At 39.9% G+C, this 18,135-nt stretch overlaps 1 protein-coding gene across 1 annotated transcript in view; it reads right to left on the reverse strand.

Moving 5' to 3' along the window:
• zcchc24 (zinc finger, CCHC domain containing 24) overlaps nt 1–18,135 on the reverse strand; it is a 39,559-nt gene that overhangs the window by 10,123 nt on the left and 11,301 nt on the right. Inside the window, exon 3 of the mRNA XM_005914044.3 lies at nt 149–313. Within this exon, the coding sequence (XP_005914106.1) occupies nt 149–313 (165 nt within the window). The remainder of the gene's footprint in view (nt 1–148; nt 314–18,135) is intronic.

Here is an 18,135-nt window from a genome sequence, read left to right on the forward strand (position 1 = left end):
GTGGTGGGATTTTTATTTTACTGTAATGAGGCCATCTGGAATATCATCAAAACAACACGGAAACCAAAGCCTGATGTCTATGAGCAATTTTATTTTAACTCAACTGCAAATTCTCAGGACATGAGTGCTGTGATGCAGGCTTACATACCTGTTTGTGTGGATAGACGTTGATGTGGCATTTGATACATTCTTGTCCCATGTTAGCCCAGGAGTTGCCACTCATCCACTTCCTCTTACACTTAGGGCACTTGTACTCTCCAAAGCATCTCTTCTTCCCTTGGTAGGGTGTCAGTCCTTCACCTTTGGGTCTGGCCTGTAAAGAACAAAGTGAATAAGATGCTTGCACATGTGGAAGCTATAGACTGCATATATTTAAAGCCTCATTCTGAAGCCAGAAGAGAAGGAGGGGTAGATCTGACTGGTATCGACCTGTCAGTGACATGGTACCAAACCCTTTATTTGTAACGCAGCACAGGAAAAGCCATCCAAATATAACACACACAACAGCATCCAACCAATGACACTGTGTTTTAAAACTATGTCTGAAAAATGTAGTTTATTAAACAGTTTCTGATGAGAATAATCACATTATTTTCCCCAGAGCCTAATCCAGCAAATCTCTCAGCTGTGAGGGGAAAACGCCTGCACAGCGCAGCTACGCATGCAGAGGGGTGCGACCCGGTCAGTCGGCCAGCGAAACGTACCTCGTTAAAGGGGATTTATGCGTCAGCGTCGTAAACGCAACAACTTTTGGCGTAACCTGACGTGCACACCTAACCTGAGAGAATAACAATCATCTTCTCAATATAAGGAATAGTAATCGTAGCATGAAGATAAGGACTCACTAATGTCAGCAAATTCCTGGAGTTTTATGAAACTATCCGAACAGGAAATGCACGAAGAAGTGGAAACACTTGTGGGAAAAATATGTTTACGAACCAAAACAAAAGGCCTCAGTGATGCTGGCGAGCTTTCCACTCTGTGTGGATTGTCATCAATCAGTGGTTTGATCGTGGTTGCTAAACCACAATAATTCAAAGAACGGACATCACTTGGCATCTTCAAGTTAAAAATTTATAGAAAATAAGCAAAGACAGATAAAATAAGTGGCAAAAAAGAAAAAGAAACTGGACTTTAGCCAGGTTTTTGCACACTGCATCACTTTTTTTTTTTCATACTCTGTAGGTAAACTAAACAAACAGCTTCTTGCGTGTAATAGAACTTGAAAGCAGCAACGACCATAAATTTGTTCAAGTGTTTACTGAGGAGATAATTCAAGTTACAAGTAGGGTTATGCTCTCTGCACAGCTGGACTTCTTTGCAACCATAAGAGTAGCCCCCTGCTGTGCATTAGATATATTGCAGGTTTACGTTGCTCATCTTTAATATACAGTCCATATCTTTATGTAGTTAAAAATTTATGTGAAATAGAAATGCAGGTTTTTTTTCTTTCAGTCCAGAAGATGGACAGATAATAAAAGATGGTGAGATGACAGCAGGGTGTGTCCATCCTTGTTGCGCTAAAATATTTTCACCTTCATCAGACAGGACACTCCTACAAACAGTTTTGGCACAGTTTGCGGTCTTGTAATTGACATTAACTTTCATTACATCTGTGTTAAATTACTCCCAATGATTCTCGTGAGGGAGATGATTACGAACAGTCAGTCAGCCATGAAAAAGCGCAAGCCCGAGGGCAGTTCTTTCTCGGGGAGCCGCCTCTATGACTTCATGTTGGCAACTTTATTTAAGCCACTATAGCAGCAATGGGAAAACAGACAAATTTTTCCTCTAGAAGCATGTCTGCAATGACTGCGAGACATTTGCCAGAAGAAACCCACATGTATGCTGATTAGTAACTTTGTCAGAACTTGTCATTATCAATTTAAAGCTCCATTACTGAAATTAAAAATGAAGACTCATCCCAGAACAAGTGATAGTCATCATCAGGCTGGGAGTGGGCTATCTGGGTAAACAAATATCTTCATTTTGGGAAGTAAACACTGTAAATAGAATACCAAGGAAGTCCTTTATTTTATTTAAAACCTAAAAAATATGTTTTTTCATGAAAGTCTGACCCAACAGGCAGAAGTGAGCCTCACGCAAAGCATGAAACTGCTGGCAGCTTTCCAGGAAGTTAGGAAATGCTGCGCCTTTTACGTGAAATCAGACCTGTCCAGTCCACTCTTGATTCCCTGCAACTGCAGATTGTTTTCATCATAACTTAGACATTGCTTGCAGATTCTGGAATAGATGGTAAAGGGGGTAAGGGGTACCAAGAATGAGAGGAGGAGGGGGTACAATCAGTATTCCTGGTTTTCACTTATTTTGTCCTAGCCCATGTATGAGTAATAAGAACTTTAATCAGGAGCATGTGGCTTCTCCAAACAGACGTCAGCACTTTGCATCAGCAGCAGCGAGCCAATACTAAGTAATGGCGGCTGTGCTTCAATCGGGCCCCTCAACAGCATGACCTCAAAGCCACTGTCAGCTTTGCATCTCCCACTGTGACAGCATGCAAGCTGGAAAATCTGACTTCTGCTGGCTCCCACCACACCACTCGCTATACCGTGACAGCGTTGTCTTGATGCAATCGATGGGCAATCTTGGAGACAATGCCATGGCAACATTTTGTTTGAACACTCTCCTCCAAATGAGCTAGCTGTTATATAATCCAGCTATAAACAGGCTGCCATTGTTACTCTTAAAAATTAATTTTAAAGTACAAGAACCAGCTGTGGCAAGACTGACCGTTATCACACGCAACAAAATACGACTGACTATTCTGAGTTTAAAAACAAAATCATCAGTGTACCAGGTGTACTGCCCAGGAGGTTCTACCTTACCCCCTTGTTATTCAGATTTATTTAGAAATCTGAACATAATCAGCGGTAATTTCCTCGTGCAGCTGTTTGTTAGAAAAAGAAATTCTCACTAACACTGTAGCCAGATCTCAGCAGGACAGAAACAGCACTCATCCTCCTCATGACCATTCCTCTCTTGCTCCATGCTGCTTCCAGGGCCCGGCTTTGACCTTTGGCTGCACATCGCGCTCTCTGTCTGCAGCTGAGCCATCTCAGATTAGCTCAAACTCTTTTCGCAATCATTGTGTAGATGCTTGTATTATGCACATAGAATATAGAAACCAAATAATAATTACATTCATTTGTTGACAATCATTTTATGTCAATTTCATTTTTGTCTCTACAAAATCAAGATCTGAAGATCTGTGTTTGCTGATAGCAAGCGCCACGCATCATCTCAATGGATTCTTCTTTGAATCTAATGGTCGCCTGAGGTCCTTTCTGTGCAGAGTATGCTTGTTCTCTCTGTGCCTGTGTGTTTTTCTTCCAACAGACCAAAAACGTGCTTGTTAGCTTCGTCCTAAACAGGCCGGAGGTGTTTGTCCTGTGAAGTACTGGCATCCTGTCAAGGGGGAACAGCATATGTGCTAATGGTTGGGCTACTTCAGCCATGCACACCAGTAGGTTAGGTGTGTGTGAGTGTTATAAAAGGCAAACAACAGAAAATGTTAAGAAAAACTTACTGAACACAACAGCTCAAAAGACAAGGACACTGCTGAAAAGAAGGGTCTGAGGAATTTGGTGGTGTGGACATATTTTGGCTATTTAAAAACAGACAAAGAAGCAGCAAAGCATGCACTGTAAATGATGTTGGAAGCATGTCCACACAAAGGCAGGTAATACCTACGTATTTTTGTCTATTTGTGGGATTGTTTCCAAAAAAATCTATCTATACAAAAAAAATTATAAGATTATAGCGGTAGGCCCCGGCCAGGTGATGGAGTCAAACTCAGGGCTGTGAGGTTACAGTGCTAATCGCTAATGTCTCTGTAATGTCTATAAAACACTGTTGTGTAATGCTCTACAGTATGCACACTGAAAATAAATATTATTTAAATAAAAATTAACCTTAAGCCTTCACTTAGGAGAAAAAAATGAATCTTTAAGCTTGACAGAAATAGTGATTTGATTTAAATCATATATATATCAATACAGACTGATTTAAAAAAAAAGGTATGATATCGCAATTTTTGTTCAATATTAACAAGTCCCTGATAAATAAAGTTTGTTTTGAATATATTACATTTTTTAGGTTAAATAAAATAGTATTTAATTAATATTAAGGCTGTTCGATATATATCGGATGACGATATAAAAATGTCTATAGTTTCATTTTACCCTATTGTTTGTTTCGTGGTGTCGTAAAATAAACTGTTTACAACAAAAAATTTTCATCGTTTTGATGGTTACTGTAGTGGCTTTATTAATAAGTTCTCTCGTTGTCTTATATATAACCACACTATGGACGGACAAGCGCCTGTTTTTACCTTAGCAACAATGACGGTAAAACCATCGCGTGGCTCCGCTGCCCGCTTGTTTGTTTTCCAAGTAAACCTTTCACAATAAAGCTCAAGATCCTGTTGAGACTTTTCAAAATAAACTGAATCACGCGAAAGAGTATGCAGAGTGCTTACGGATGAGAATCAAAAACGAGCCGTTAGGTGCTAAAAAATAAACCTTAAACTCAATCGTTAGAACAGGCTTTTCCCCACAGCACGCCGTGTAATAAATACAAAGAAAACGGCGGCCGTTACAACCTATGGCTAAAAATATAGTTTCATGCATCGGTTAAAACAGTCGACTCCAGGTGCAGAACGCCCAGCTGGAAAAAGTTCAAGCAAGTCGACTTGCCCGAGATTCACAGAATTTACAGAAAATATTACATTTTTGGGATTTATATCGTTGTCAGGATGATAAATGTTTTATATCGGGGATCTGAGATTTTGGTCATTTCGCACAGCCCTAATTAATATGAATAAAAATCAGTAATAAAATTATTAGTTTTGGACCTGTGTACAATAAAATCGATGCACTGATGGATCAGTCAGTCAAGAATTAGCCAATTTATCAGCATTCTCATGCATGTGCATCACGTGCACAACGGCGAAGGCAAATAGTCGCATGCACACTCAAAGCCACATGCTAACATTTTGTTTGGTAGGTGAAGGCAAGTGTATAGCAGCTCATTTTCAGTTCATATTCTGTACCTATTTCCAGTGACAGAGTAGATCCTGTGACTTCCAGAGTTTAGTCGTCATTTACAAAAATAATACTTTGCAATGAAAAAAACTTGTTTTTGTTTTGTATATGATGAAGCTTCCACTTGCCCACACTGTCAAACTTAATTCTGCAGTCAATACTCTGGTCCAATCGTTTTCACATCAATTCCTTCTGCAAACCAATCAGCTCTGTCCTTCAAATCTCAGTGCTTTTGTTTTCTTCTGTCTTTCAGCCTCTCATTAGAAAATTAATTACACACAAATAAATGACCAAAGAAACTTGCGTCTGTCCAACAATATGGACATCAAGTTGATAAAAGAGCAAAAAGTGAGTGAAAAAGCAGTGAATGAACCAATTTCTCATCACATCTGCCTTCCACACAGTCTGAAATTCAGTTTTGTGCAACTGCAAAGTACTGCAGAATTTATTTGGACATTTGAAGTCATAAATCTGAGTATTACTCACATTGTGGTCAGCTGCTGTCAGCCCATTGTAACTCGCCCGCCTCTCATGGTGGTCTTAGACGAAGAACGAGTTTAATTAATGAATTAGGCGCTGTGTTTCTTCCATACATACAGGACCTGTCCTTCTATTTACATCGGTTTTCACAGATGTAAACACTAATGACTGAGCAAAAATGTTTTAGTTAAGCTTCATTTCCAGGAAAATAATCTTTTAAAACAACATTTACAAACTGTCCACAGCAGACACAATACAATGACTAATTTAATGGAATTGCGTCAACACACCACGCAACGCTCTGGAGATGAGCCTGCACAGGAGGATGTGTTTTGTTTTCCGTTGCTCTCTACAGTTGAAACCATTCAAGCTTGTGACAAGTTAAAAGCTAAATGGACATATCTGACCAATTTAGAGCATTTTAGGTGTCTGTCAAGTGGAAACAAGGGCTTGAAACGGCAAATGGGCCTATGGGGATCTGTGCTAGGAGGCTGCAAGCAGTGTTTGTCATATTACTTAGTGTTTGTTTAAGTCCGCAAGGCTATAGCCCTGTGTGTTGAGATAAGGGTCAGTGCATGTGTGTGTGTGTGTGTGTGTGTGTGTGTGTGTGTGTGTGTGTGTGTGTGTGTGTGTGTGTGTGGAAGACAGTGGCCTTAGACAAGGCAGCGATGCTCCATAACAACAGCTAGTTTACCATATCCTCCTCTTGTTCAGATCAGAGCACATACACACACGCATACACATTATGGGTCATTGAACTGTTAAACCAAGCATGCACACGTGATACCCACTTTCTCTGACACAAAACATGGCCACACACAGGCACAAGCAAGCCCTAATTTAATGCTTTTTCCTCTTCTTGTTCCCTTTAACACCCCGGCACAGACACACATACACTCTCGGCAAATTCCACACACACAGGTTTTCATACACTCTCGAGACGTAACTGGAAAGTCTCGGTTTCCTGCATTACTCCCACTCAAGTGTTTCGCTCTGCTACAAGAGCACAGATCATTCTTTGGCTAATATCACAGAATTAATGAGCACACAAAGTGCATTAAATGGAATAAACAGAACGGTGCAAGACACAGTAAAACAAAGAGGGAGACAAATAATGGCACGCAAGAGACCGAGATCAGCACTGGAGCTGACGTCACAGTTGAATTCGAAGCGGCCTCTGTCTCCTGAAAACCTGCTGGTCAAAAAAAAAAACTTGATGGAAAAGAAGGAAAGTGGACAAATAACCACAAGCCCCATGATTTTTTGGAGAGACCCTCAATTCAGTCCCTCAAAGGAGGGTGGAAAAACGGAAGAAAAAACTGAGAGAAGGAGCGGAGGAGGAGGAGAAGGAGGGTGGAAATCTAAATCCAAAGCAGATGGTCTCTGCAAGGGCAACATGAGAAACACTGAGGGCTGTCGTAAAATTGCTCCTCTGCTTTCAATTAGGCCATACATTTCAGTGACTGAGAGAGGGCGAGAGAGAGATGGGGGGGACAAAACGGCGTTAACTAACCACTGCAGCGCTGGCCAAAACTATGGTGGACTCGACTTGTTATCATGTGGAGAAATGCAGAGAGAATTCTCAGGGGGGAGCTGATTTTATGATTTTTAAAGACACGTACATTCATTTTGTTAGACACATATCCAATTTGGGGGCGTGGAGGGTAAAGCCTATACTACAAGACATAGGTCCCTCACAGGGCTAACACAGCTTAGGCCAATTTATAGTGCCTAATTAACCTAACATGCATGGATGTAGAATACGGGAGGACACGCAGACACATGCAAGAACATCCAGACTCCACACTGAAAGGTCAGGTGGTTCAAACCCTGTTGCTGTGAGGTGACAGTGCTAACCACTGCGCCAATGTTCTGCCACTTCCACACGCGTTAGTTGAACAAAGAGAACAATATTATGGATCTGATGCACAATTACTGGCAGATTGCTGCATTTTAAGAGGTGTTTTTAAGTAAGAAATCACAGTCTAGACTACATTTAATGAGACGTCTTAAAATTTCTGGGTAAATCAGGTAATACTGTGAAATGGAGAGAGGTATGCAGCCCAGGCATCTGACTCTGAAATTGCAGTTTGAATACCATTTTGCCACAAAACCATCCTGAAATTCTGATCCATTGTAAATCTCTAAAAGATGTCTTATATTACTGACCGCTGGAAAAATGTGGTCCTGACCACCGTCTGAAGCCTAAAGTTGACCTTGCATTCGTGTTGATCTTACATTCCTTGCTGAGAGCAATGAGGAGTGGACAGACACCAGACTTAATATTAGATGTCCTTCCCAAACCAAACATAAAAAGGAATCATGCTAAAGACGTCTCCTTTCAAGGTTGTGGCGATTTCGTACTTTCTCAACATATTGGAGGAGACATTAACCTTGAGTTGGATTTCCTATATTATCAGTCCGCAGACAACGGCTTAACTAGACAGTAAGAAACTATAGCAGCGAGCAACGAGAGACAACAAAATATCAAAATTCAGCAGTTTGAATGGCAGGTGAAATATTCATTAAAGCAAAGCAAAAAGAGCACTGAGTTAAACTAGTTTCAACTGAGCTGAGATACTGAAGAGCACAAAATACTGCTGTACAACATATGGCAGGGTGGGAAGTATGAAAGAAGGTTACAAAACAGCCATAACCTGAAATAACAACCAGTGTTGTTATTGTTTGTAAAAAGTGATAGGTGACAACGAGCAAATTCCTTTATATGTGAACAAGACTTAAAGTTTGTTCTTTACTTCAGCGACTGACAGATTCTACTGTGACCGATACCGATATTTAGTGCATTAAAAAGCCTACATATGGGCCGATATTTTTTTTTCCAGACGCACAAAACAGAAACTGACATCCCAAATATTTGTTATAAGTAGCAAACTATGAGTCCTTACTATGACAAGGCAATCCAATTTAAAAGTAATCTTGTTTTATATCCAGAATGACTTGTTTATTCTCAGATGTGGTTGTTGTATTTAGCCTCGCTTCCACTAGTAGCTTCTCGGATCGACTCAGGTCATCTTGACTCTACTCACTTTTGGTCGTTTTCCATTAAATTTGAGTACCCCCTCAATGTGCTTGGGGTTGTTATGGCAACCCAGCTGAAGGTCCAGTGACGTCATTTTTACGCGACACAAACAGCAAAACAGAGACGCGGCTCGCTTGGAACCCCGATAGAGCAGGTACTAAAAAAGTAAACCCTAAAACCTGAGTCGAGTCGAGTGGCATTCCAAACATGTGTTCCCAAGAAGGACGTTGCAGAGTGCCCCCTGGTGGACAAACTACGCAACATCAATATTTGTAACATGGTTAGAGGGTGTTTCTTCTATCTCTTCTTTACTTCTTAAATTTATATTTATCAGTCGTCATTAATCTCAATACTAATATATTGCTAAATAGCTAATATCAGCTGATATATTGGCCTCACTGATATATCAGTCAGGCTTTGGTGAAGGAGATTTAGTTGAGAAAACAAATTTGGAAAAATGTGTAAGAACTCTATTTCTGAATTTAGATCTGCTCAAATGCACTTCGTTTTCAGTAATACAGCAAATACAGTGCAACTGTGACAAGTGACCCCTTATTTCTTTATATTTTGCTTCCTTCTCCAGAAGGAGAAGATTGTTTAATATACTGTATTTACACTTATGTCTGCACATGTTTCAATCAATTGCTCCGCCTGTTTTTAACTTTCCAAGCAAAATATAAAGAAATGAGTCTAAAGAATTTTGCACAGTAATTTCACAGTTGGTGCATCTCAAGTTATCAGCTATTCTTTTAATAAGTAATGATTATCTAACATAAATCTTAAAACATAGAAGCAAACAAACAAAGCTAAGTCTCTCCCTTACAGGGAAGTTCATTGTGTGAGATTCTTTGGTATGATTTGATGATACCATTAACACACCACAAAGTTAAAATGATCCCCGAGATGCAGACAGGTCAGTGATTCATAACATAAGCTTCCCATTCACATTTAAAAGGAAGAGCCTAAGGTTGTTTGTAAAAACCACACCAGAAGAGGAAGAAAAGAAAAACATTTGTCGGGTTCCTCAGATGAAAATAATTCTGACAAAACAGTGTTTTTGCGCCATTGGGTTTGGGCTGACCACATCAAAGCAAGTCATATGTGAAACATGGAAACTATTCAGTTAAAGCTTCATACTTTCACACGCTGCATTTTCTTAAGTGGTATTTCTATCCACATGTACCTAGAAAAACAAAGAAGGAAATCAGAGCGGCACTCTTTGACTCGTCTCACTTCCCCATGTCTTAGTTAAACCATTTCATCTGCTTCCACCATCACTACCCGCATTGTTTAACATCACAGCAACTAAAGAATAAAGATCTGAGGATGCAGTCGTCACCATGTCAGTCAGAACTCAGAGCCAAGTGAGGGCGTGCAGATGGCCACTGCTCCAAGACTCTCACAAGAATGACACTGTCCCCACCTCAGCTGTGTCCCACTGCACACAGAACAAGCATTTTTTTTATTGGCTGTTTCCGCTGCTGGACTAAACAGCCGCGACTTCATGCCAGAACCTCAGTCAGGTGCATTATGGGAACTGTTTATCAATCCCACCATGCACTACAAGCTCTAAATACAGCCACTGTTTTCCGTGCATCTCTCCCTCTCTCTCTCTCTCTCTCTTTCTCTCCCCCCCCCTCCTGCAATCTTTCTCACCTCTCTCTCGCTCCTTTGCTGGTGCAGCTGTCTCTTTATAATGCCTGTAAGGAAAAGTGGCTCAAAGTGACGGGAGGAACAGGTGTTTAAGTGATAAATTTGCCCTCCCTCGGGCACAATGCACCTCTGTTTATGAAAACAATCCCCCCCTCCCCGAATAAGGCAACATAGAATACAGACAATATACTCAGGCTGCCCCAGAAAAACAAGTAGAGGAAAATTATAGGGTGCAAAATCTCTCTTTGCAATCAGCATCAGAAGAAACGCCTGGCTGGAGCCTGTTTAAAGAAACATGCAGTCAAATTACCGAGTAAAACAAATATGTTAATTACAGTCAGATGCAATTAATCCAAGTGTACATATTGTGACTAATAATTACACTTAATGACCTAAGACGTCATTGTATGTTGCATGTCCCCCCCCCCTCCAATTCAGTGAAGACAACAGCATGTACATTTATGACTGCCACATGCAAAGGAATAATTTATAATAATTTATAATTAAATTTTATAAGAAAAACTCTGTCATCCTTTGGAAACAATTGCAAAATTATTACAAAACAAAGCTGTGATTTTTTCAAGTATCAAAGTTAAAGCTGCCTTAATCCCAGCTTGTTGGCACAGACCCTAAACTGCTGGGCTGCTCCCCAGCGTTCCGTAGCGCTCCGATCACTACCTAGCATCTGGAAACCATCAGTGTAAACAAAGGCGCAGCGGAGGAGCTCAAGCCCCGCTCTGCCTTCTCCGCATCCCACAGGACATCGTTCAGCGAGCAACAGAGAAGACCAGATCCGAGAGCGAGTGTGTCCGTGCCCATACGTCTGCGTGTGTGTCTGCTCTTGTGTCCTCGTCTCAGGATCTCTATTTAGTTTGGCTGGAGCTCAGAAAGAGATAGATTTACAGATACAGCGGATGGGGTTCAGTCCACAATGTTTGCTTTGAGTCTTTCAGGGTTTTTGTTTGGTTTGGTCATTAAGCGTAGCATTTCTGATAAGACTTCTAATTGCTTTAATGTGGTTTCAGTTAGCGTGCTAGTCTCAGTGGTTTGATGAAAGCTTGCTGCAGGGGGGAGGAGGGAGGCAGGAACCTGGATGTGGTTTAAACCTGAGAACTGGTTCTCCTCTGTGAAACATCAAGCAAGATCAAAGGATCAATCGCGCCCGATTCTTCACCTAAACATGACAAGGAAATATTTCCTCAACAGATATCTATTAATCATGGAGTCTGACTATTTTCAGTACAGCCAACATTTTTAAAATGTCATTCATGGAGCCTTCAAACACAAAACCTCACACTTTGATGGTTATGTACTTCACTGTGTATACACCTCAAACTACACCCGGGTTTTGCTGTTGAAGCTGTTACACCACAAAAGAAAGCTTGTTGTTAGCCTATATGAAGATAGAATTCTTCACTATGAATCCACCTTTCACTTAATTTAGCATTCCTCATGCCAAAGAGCCAATAATCAAGCTTGTAATATACTGAGTTTACTCAACGAAAGTGCACGTGTGACTTTTGAGGCAGATATTTAGTGGAAAATTTCAAGCAAAACCACCTTAGTAATGCTTTGTTGAGTATAATCACAGGGGCTTGTATCTGCCTAGTAACGACATCGTAGTTTCACAGCCCCACATCTACAACTGCTGAAATAAGCATTCTTATCTTCTACAGCTGTCTCTAAATATAAACCACAGCATTACACATCATGTAGGGCACCTAACTTCAGTCGGATACACTTTGGTTCACTCAAACTTCTTATACCACCAAGCATGTAAACCCATGCATATGGTCATCCTGAAAAACAAGTTAACACAAACACATTATGACAATAAGGTTGTGTTTGCTGGCTCACAAATCAGAGGGTTCGGATCATAAATGAAACTTTTACAGATAATAAGTTGTCCTTCTGATGATGCATATTAAAACCTTGGCTGCCATGGTTTCTCCCTTCTCTCCTTTTTTTGTTAATTTTGTTTGTGCCAAATTTGATATTATATAAGTTACATACAATGGATTAAAATCTTTATATATATATAATTTATTGAAACACAATGCATGAAATTACAAACCTACACAATGATGCAAAGAAGCATATAATAGTTGTTTCCAACATTCTCATTCAGTCTTCTGATTTGTTATTGTTAATCAGCTTGATTTGTTTGATCAGAAGCTTTTTTTCTATTGGAGACTTTTTTCATTTGTTTGTGTGGTTCTGTCTCAGGGTTATGTAAGCTCAAAGTGGTGTGGGATAAACACGTGGGTGGGTTTTAGAAACTGCTTTTCAGAATAAAAGCATCTGTAAGTAAACACGCACAATGGCTAAATTAATAATAATCTGATAATACAAATGCATTTTTTATTTCATTTCTCTGAAATAAAATTTCCCCATCTCAATTTGTAAAGGGCTACACCAAGAGAAAAAACTGTTCCTTAAACAGCTAATGCCGTTTAGCCCTTAAAACTCTGAACCATGAAATTATTGCCAAGAAATTCAATTTCTTTTTACCTTCTTTTTACCCCAGAAACAAAAGTCTAATTTGGATTTTTATCAGACAACACCTGCTCCATGAATCGTCCACATACTATTCACTGCAGCCTAGGGGTTGCAGTAGCCACAATACTATCTGAACTGGGACATCAGCATACATCTGCCTTTGATTACGATATAAAAGATTTACCCATTTATTGCTGAGCAGAAAAGATTCTGACAATGAAACCAACGCATCTGAACAACCTGAAACCCAGCACTGAATTTAATCAGGTCCCTAGAAATACACAAAGAAATACAAGTTTGTAGATCATAGATCGGATGTTAGACAGTTGTTAAGACAGGCATGCGTACAGCGATTTCTTCATTTACTAATAGCTTACTTGGGTACCTCATTCACTGTACTTATAGCAACAAGAGGACAGCTGCTGTTACAGCATTTTTTTTTTCCAATAAGCTACCTAGAGCTGGGTGAAAAAATGCAAATATACGGATGTTAGGCACTATTAGGAGAAAGCATAGCATATATTTACATTGCTATGCAGATGACACCCAGCTTTATCTATTTCCAATTTCCTACTTTTAAATTCACATAAAACTGAGGTTATCATACTCGGTCCTAAAAATCCAAAAAATTTTAGATGGCGTCTGACCAGATACCTAATCTAGGTGGCCTTGCCTTGACACTGTGAGGAGTGTGAGGTTTCTTCCTGTTAAAAGAGAGTTTTTCCTTCCCACAGTCGCCAATTGCTTGCTCATAGGGGGCCGTCTGATTTCTCAGTATTATTGTAGGGTCTTTATCTTAGAATATAAGGCTTTGAGGTGACTATTTTTGTGTTTTGCTGCTATATAAATATAACTGAACTGAATCTAACAATTAAAAGATGATTGTTTTAAACCTTTGATGTACATTGAATTTTAAATAAACTGGTTTTAAACACTTCGCTGCCTATAAATACAATGTGTTACAAAAATTAGGACGCTACTTCTGCACATGTTATTATTAATTTGTGATGATGTATAATGTATAATTTTATTATGTGTATGTCTGTCTCAATTCTTATATGTTTTTTGTACACAGGTCGCTACTGAAAACTAGATCTCAATCTTAATAAGACTGCATATTTAAATAAAACATTTGCACTTGAATATAAAGTTGCTGACAAAGCAACAATGTGTTTTCTAACATAGCTTCTAGCATAACTAAGTTAGCAAAAGGTATGTGAGCTCACTAGATATGACTTCTCCAAGTTTACCATCACAGTCATCAGCCACTCAACTAGCACTCATCTAAACCTGCTCTGCACCCATGTGGGTCACAGTGCTATTCTTAAAAAGGTTTCATATTCTACAAGCTCTTTATTTCAGCTATTCGGATATACCCTCACCATTCACTACACTATAAAAAGGGGTTTACTCACAATAGCACATCCTGGTGTTTCGAGGTCTAAATAGGCCCTAGGAGGCATTTGTGTTGTCATAGGGTCTTTTGCCTCGCTTACTCACCTTCAAGTGTGAAGTGTGAGGAAAGCAGCAAAGACAGCAGAGGACGGAGGAAAGTGAAACATGTGGTATGTGGAAAGGAGCCATAACCATGTTGATACACAACCAAGTGCTCGGCTATAATCAAATCCACGGCTATTTTAAAGGATCATAACCCCACATCGACCAGGAACAGTTTAAAAAAATCTATATCAGCAGTGCAGTCTATATAAGGTGGACAGCAATGCATTTAAAATGACTAGATGCTGAATATTTTCAAGTGTGAGATGGTGACACTGCTCTTAAGGGGTTTCAGGGTTTAACCGCCAAAATTGTCATAAATGCGTTTGTTACCGTCATATCCAGGGAAAAATTTGAGAGGAGAGCCACTCCAACTGTTTTAAAATATAACCACAAGTCCATTTCGAGACCCGTGGAGGCGCCAGAATAGTTCATTCTTGGAAATGGCCTCTGCTTTGGCAGAGTAACTGTGTGAGCACTGTGTGTGTGTGTGTGTCTATCCGTGTGTGTTTTTGTAGACTTCTGCACTGTACGTGTGTGTTCCTACTGGAAGAGAGCGAAGCACAGAAGACACACGAAAGCTGCTTTTTATAATATAATCTTAAAACAGAACAAGTACCTTGATTTAACATTTTCTCACATTTTCTTGAGAAGTCCCGTAACACTACAAGGTATTTTGCTTATGTTTAGTCTGTTCTATGACAAGCTGACATATCACACAGGGAAAAAGGTAAATCAAGACAGCTGCACCAAATATAAAACATCCCACAGCTTGCAGTCATGTAGATAACTGCTGAGACTTTTCCAGAAAGCAAAAGCTGAGGTGTTTTGGATTTTGAAATGTCATCACTGCCCACCAAGAAATTCTTGACACATTTGAACATGAACAATATACTAGATTGTAAAATGATTGTGTTTTCAATTCTACTTACATTTGTCTCTTTAAAATAATAAAAAACTAAAACAATGAAATACAGGCAGCAATAAAAATATGGCATCATAAAAAACATCCCCACAGGAGAGCATCTTTCACAGGACGAACTAGATTAGCTTTTTGTTTTGTTTTTTAAATTACCTGCAGACATTCATGTTTTTCAGCCTTTGAACAACATATTTTTGTGAGTGGCTTAACTTAGCAGAAGGATCCTAAAACATAATTTAGTTGCAGAGGCAATTAAGCCCTCAGTAACCGTATTGTGAAACCAAATTGGCAAAGTCGGAAGCATGATATTCTGATCTGTTGATACAGATCGTAACAAATCTCGGCTTAGTCATCTCTAATAATGTTATTGCTTGCAAATTACATTCAGTGACCTGCAATTTGTGATTGCTTTGATAAAGCGGAGGAGGAGGTTATGTTGTGGTAAGCAGTTCAATGGTAAAAATCTCCCACACAACATGAAATTTTACTCTAAACTTCACGCTTCCTTTAGTCGCTACAGCGACTTAAGGCATAATATAGCATGTTTGTAGATACTTGTGCATATGCATGTCCAAACTGTTCTCCTTAGGAGCAGACCCATGTCATTCGTGTTCAAGACAGCTGCACAGGCATATCATGATGCCAGCGTGCTCTCTGCCAAAACCCCATTCCCAGATTCCTAGATTTCCACAACTAATCGGCCAAAGGATCTCAGTGACATGTTGCTGGATGACTAATGAATACCCCTGATAGCCAAGCATGTGGGTGTTTTGAGTTATACGAGTAACACGCTGTTGTTTTAAAGCTGATGGTTTTGACAGGGTGCTTTCTTCATAGAAAACACAAGAACAAGCCAACTGGGCTTTGGGATCTGTCCCGCTTCAAGCCAATGGTGCAGGATCATCAACACATCTGCTTGACATGCAAGACTCCTCATTTCACACACATAATATAACTTTACCCTACTCCTAAACTTACATATGCCATATTTACTAGGCGTTAAGGGCTTTTGATAAGTGAGGCCACAGGTGTGAATTTCCTCTTTACCCTCTGCTAGCCTTGGACGTAGCCACAGCCCCGCAACACTCAACAAGCTGTGCAGCTGCACAGCAGCGTTATATTACCAGTCTGTGAATGACAAGAGCAGGTTGGGTCGCACACTGGTGCATACAGAGGTGCACAAAATATTGTCATCTGCTTGCAGGAGGAGGTTCTTGCTACTGCTGTCTGTGCATATGCTGCATGTGTCACCTGCATTTGCTGTACGTAGCAGGATTTGTTTGCATGTTCCTCTGCAGACTATATTTTTGAGAGTCACTCTGCCGGATATACCGTACACGTGTGTTGCTAATCTCAGCGTCACTTGGTGGCAATGCTATATTGGACCTATGGCCCTATATGGTTTCTAAATGCTCTGACTATGAAAGGCTCTTTCCAATATAACTTCTCAAAACTAAAATATCTTGACTGTTTTTTGTTTGTGTGCTTTGTTCACAGAGGCACAGCTTTTTAATGTCTGCTATGAAACAGAAAAAAATCCATCTGACACCACACATCCCTGATAAGCCTTATCTGTTTAGCAGGGAGTCTGCACTCGCTCCCAGTCTTTCGCTTTGCTAACCTGACTGAGCGTGTGTTAAAGCAGAGACAGAGACACAAGGCCTTTTCGGAGCCTTTGCTGTGACTGGAAGGAAGATCAGGGGTCACCCTGTAAAAACATTCCCATAGCGCACCTCCCCCAGCCCTCATCCCTGCCAGAAACGTCTCAGCACACTACAGGGTAGCACATACTGATAGCGAGAGGCGAGAGAGACAGTTTCCAAATGAAATGTGGATTATTTTTTAAAGTAAAGACCTTGGATCTATAAGTAAACAAGGGGTAAAAAGTAAGTAAATCAAGCAGAAACATAGTTCTTCATACCCTAGAAACCCGTGTCCTCTTTTATATCTGTTTTGACTACTTTCATATTTAGAGCAGTCTGATTAGTTGACCCATATTACCTGCTCATATGTGAGGATTCATATTTGTTTCTCATGCTATTTGAGGTCCATCAGTGCACTAAATAAGCATTATTAAAAAAAAATACAGCTTCTAATTTTTTGTGATGATGATTTTTCACCTGGTTTCTTACTTTAATAAACAACATACAACAACTTATATCTTTATTATATTCAGTAACACATACTGAAGGGATGTGAAGCTTTTATTGTGTTTTTTAAAAAAATATAAATTAAAAAGCATTAAACCACCATGTTATATTTTATGCTTAATTTATTACAGATCTCTGATATTATAACTGACTTAATGTTTTTTAGAGGTCATGCTTTCTGAAGCTATAACCCCTCTATGTCTTCACGTGACTTTATATTCTTATTTTAATCTTTTTGATTCGTTTTACCTTGTGCAAAACATTTTTTAAAACTTACTAATGATGCACACGCACACATGCATGCACACACACACCACTATGGCTTCCCATTATTGAGCGCAACTCTAGTTTAATCTGCAAACACTGTCCTGATCCCTGGCAAGGCTGCAGCTTCTGGATAGCCTCCCAAACTTCATGACACAGAGAGCAAAAAACAGTCAGAAAATGAAAACCACAGAAGAGGCCCCTAAGTGTTGACATATAGACAAACAGACTATATAGGACTCGTTGTGTGTGGTTTGTTGTTGTACTCCTTTTTTCTTCTCTGTAAGATTCAAGGCTCTCTCCAAACATACTTGAGTCTGACGCACTACTCTGATGAAGTGAGGGCCCTGCTGGGCGAACAATACAGGCCTGCCTTCCTGACCTCTCCGTCTAGCATATCCTACAGACACACAATGACTGCCTTAATTACCAGCCTCCATTCCCACCGCTAGGGTTTTCCCCAATAGCTCCCATTCAGAACCACGGTCTCTCCCTAAGGTGCCCATTCAAGTGTGATACAAAGCTAGCAGTGTCAGTCCCTGATCTCTTGACACCAAACTCAGTCCA

Source organism: Haplochromis burtoni, unplaced genomic scaffold, assembly GCF_018398535.1.
Source record: "Haplochromis burtoni strain Fernald_Lab_line unplaced genomic scaffold, NCSU_Asbu1 Contig_7, whole genome shotgun sequence".
In the NCBI taxonomy this organism is placed as follows: domain Eukaryota; kingdom Metazoa; phylum Chordata; class Actinopteri; order Cichliformes; family Cichlidae; genus Haplochromis; species Haplochromis burtoni.